At 39.3% G+C, this 3,793-nt stretch overlaps 1 protein-coding gene across 1 annotated transcript; it reads left to right on the top strand.

Annotated features, from left to right (window-relative positions):
• The first annotated feature begins 772 nt into the window (after nt 1-772).
• On the top strand, nt 773-1,013 carry LOC118617840 (cytochrome c oxidase subunit 6C-like). Its single transcript, XM_036243869.1, has one exon. The coding sequence runs from the start codon at nt 773-775 to the stop codon at nt 992-994; it is 222 nt and encodes a 73-aa protein (XP_036099762.1). The 3' UTR covers nt 995-1,013.
• The last annotated feature ends 2,780 nt before the right edge of the window (nt 1,014-3,793 follow it).

Raw genomic sequence — 3,793 nt, forward strand, 5'->3', positions numbered from 1 at the left:
GAATGATGGACCACTGGGGATGGGACAAGATGGCAACCTTTGATGGAAGTCAAGGCCGAATTTTTTTCAAAAGTGAAAAGCAGGTCCATGAGAGAGAGTCAGGTCTTCCAGGTCTTCATTAAGAAAAACACTCCAGATTATTTCTAACCTATAAGCTATCATGACCCAAGTTTTACTATCTGTTTCATTTTTTGTGTATTTTGCATCTAGTATAACATTTACTTATAGTTTGAGGACTCACTATACACGTCATTTTCACAGTCTGACCATGAGGTGGGTTCCCATTTACTGTGGCCCGTCTGCTTCCCATTGCAAACACTCCAGTGCCACTCATTATTAGTCTGATTCCTGCTAGTTGTGCACTTGGAAGCTGTAACCTTCAAGGTTTATTTGGGGACAAGGCTATAAGAAGACAATGCTGTAAATTACGATTACCATCTAAAAATTCCAGAGGCAAGGACAGCGAGTTTCACGAGTAAATTCCTTGTGCCTCAGCAGCAGTTATAGAGGGCCATGTTTTAGCCATTTCATCTTCCATTTGAATGAACAAAGTTAGTAGTCCTTGTCGGGTTAAGGTGTAAGCACATTCCCATAATTAGGTTCTAGCATTTATATATAAAATTATTTTATCAATATTCCTTTTTCACTAACCTTCTACAATGTCCCTTGTTCTTCTTAGTTTGTCTCTATTTACTCATTTAGAAACAACTAACTGGTTATCCATTTATCTTTCAGGAAGGATGGATGTTGGCGTGAGGAGAATATAATGACCATGTCGTCCAGTGCTTTGACAAAACCTCAGATGGGTGGCCTGGCCAAGCGTCTGATTTCAATTGTTGGAGCCATCTGTATATCACCAGGGGTTGCAGCTTTCTATAATTTTGCTGTGGTTGAACCAAGAAAGAAGGCATACATTGATTTCTACAGAAATTTTGATTCCATGAAAAATTTTGAGGAGATGAGGAAGGCTGGTATCATTCAGAGTGCAAAGTGATCTTGGAATGTAAAGAATTTCTTTGGGTTGAATTCCATGGAAGTTTGTCACTGGCCTGGGTTCCTGGACTATGAAACATGAATATCTGAGCTAAGGGACAGTTTCTCTTGATAAATAAACAAGTGCGACATATTGTGGACAGTCAGTCTTTGCTCAGCTATTCTTCATGATATAATTCTGGGCACTTGCTTTAGAATTGGTTAGGGATTTTAACTGGTTTATGAACCTTACAAAGATAACTTAATTTCAGTATTAAAAATTTCATTATTGTTGGGCCACTGTGGCTCAGTGGTTGAGTGTTGGCCCATGCACCAAGAGGTCACTGGTTCAATTCTTGGTCAGGGCACATGCCCAGGTTGGGCCAAATTCCCAGTGAGAGGCATGCAGGAGGCAGCCAGTCGATGTTCTCTCTCATTGATATTTCTCTCTCTCTCTAACTCTCTCTCTCTCTTTCCCTCTCATTTCCTCTCTCTGTAAAATCAATAAAGAAAAAATAAATTTATTTTAGGACAAAAATAAATAAATAACTTAGTAGGACAAACTACTTATTTTTAACTCCTCTTAAACACACACATCCCTTTCCTTCTTTTTGCAATAGCATTTTTTTCTAAATTTCAAAAGAGAAATCACACACAAAAAATATTGATAATACAAAAGTTATCTCATACACCTTCGGCAAATTATAAATAGTTGAGCTATATACACAAGGTTTGAGAAAAGCCCAATGAAGTATAACTATTATTATGACCAATATTATTAGCAGACACGTAAAGACAAACAAATCAAGTTCAACATCAATTTGTAGGTATACAGGCCTTGTCGACGTCTTGGGAAAGCTGTCTCTGCGGCTTCTCATGCTCAAGAAGTCTGATTTCCGCTATAGGAGGAGGCAAATGTCAGAGACAGGAGCAGATGTCTATTCATGGTTTAGACACCTGATAAGGTCCCTTCCAACGATGTTGGAGTCTTTAATTAATGTCTTTTCTAATGGACAAACTCTTCCTAGTCGTGGTCTTTGAAGTCTTTATCTGCCGGGAGCACACTGTGAAATGAATGTCACTTATTTATCAGTCCCTATAAGCCGGTTAATAAGTTCTTGAAAATAATGCACAGTGTCTCCTTTTAGTAAGATTGGTTCATATGCCCCTTCATCCAGATGCATAGGGTGACCAGTGACTATTTAATGAGAAAAGCTCTGTGTTTACCAAGATAAGTGGATTTCAGGTTGAGGAGCACTATAAGGAGAGCTTTTGGCTAAGGGACATTAAAAGCTCCTGAAAATTTGCCTAGTTGAGTTTTAATTGTACCATTTGTATGTTCCACCCATCCAGAGAACTAGGGTGATAGGCACAATGAAAATACTGTGGAACAGGCCAAATGTTACTAGTGGATTGCATTGTCTGCCCAGTGAAATGAGTCCCTTAGTTACTGTAACTCAGAGGGAATTCCCCAGTTGAGAATTAATTTTTCCCAATAATAATTTACCTGCTGTTAAGTCTGTCACTGTCCTGTAAGGCAATGACTCGACCCAATAGGGGGAAATCATGCAAATCATAACTAACACATATTTGTATTTTTTTGCAATGGTGGCATTTGGATAAAATTCAATTACCACACCTTAAGTGGATCTGAAGGAAGTGGGAAATGTCCTTGGGACCCGTGGGATGGATTTCCAGGGTTATAGTTGGACAGATAAAGCATCTGCTATACACTTTACAAGCTACAGTAGAAGGCCCCCAGTGTGTTAGCTCATGTACATGTTAAAGTATAGGTAACTGAGTCCCTTTAGATAAGATCGGTTTCAGATTGGGTCCAAGCCATACCTTTTGGCCTGGGTCAAAAGTACACCCCCCCTTGGTTGTCATACCCTCTTCCCTTCTCCTGCAGCTCTCCATCGCAACTGGAAACAGGGAGGTCCGGAATTCCGAGGAAAACCCACCCGAGCTCCCCTGATACAGACAGAGGAGCCAGTGGGGCACAGTAGGAAGAATTTCTTAAACAAGATTTTGTAAAAGCCCAACCATAAAGTTATATTGATAACTTTGACTAGATCAAAGAGCTTCTGTTCTATAAAAGACAGTATAAGCAAAGTAAAATAAGAAGCCACAAAATGAAAAGGGGTTGTTAGTTGCAAGACATACAACTCACAGAGGATTTGTGTCCAGGCTGTGTGAAAAAGTCCTACAAATCAAAAGGAAGAGGACAAAATGCCCCGTTATAAATTGGTCAATGTATATGCACAGATCATTCTTAAAAGAAGAAATCTGAATGTTCAATAAACATTTTTTTTTTATCCTCACTCGAGGACTTTTTTGCATTTATCTTTAGATAAAGCGGGAGAGAGAGAGGGAGGAAGAGAGAGAGAGAAACATCGACGTGAGAGAGACACATCGACTGATTGCCACCCAACTGGGGCGGGGACAAACTGCAACTGAGGTATGTGCCCTTAGTGGGAACCAAACCCAAGACTCTCCAGTCTGCGGGTCGACGCTCTAACCGCTGAGCCAAACTGGCCAGGGCTCAATAGACATTTAAAAATAAATTTAACTTCACTAGTTATCAGGGAAATAAAAGATAAAACAAGTTACCATTTCATACCTATCAAATTGACAGAAATTTAAAATTCTGACATTATTAAGAGTTGGGGAGGAAGTAGAGTAATGGAGAATTAAAAAAAGAGAGAAAACACTGGGAATATGTCCATCAACAAGGGGACAGATAAATTGTGGTCTATTTGTTCAATAGACTATTATGCAGCTATTAAAATGAATGAACTAGCGTCAAATGCTTCATATGGAT

This window comes from Molossus molossus, unplaced genomic scaffold (genome assembly GCF_014108415.1).
Source record: "Molossus molossus isolate mMolMol1 unplaced genomic scaffold, mMolMol1.p scaffold_m16_p_5, whole genome shotgun sequence".
Lineage (NCBI taxonomy): Eukaryota > Metazoa > Chordata > Mammalia > Chiroptera > Molossidae > Molossus > Molossus molossus.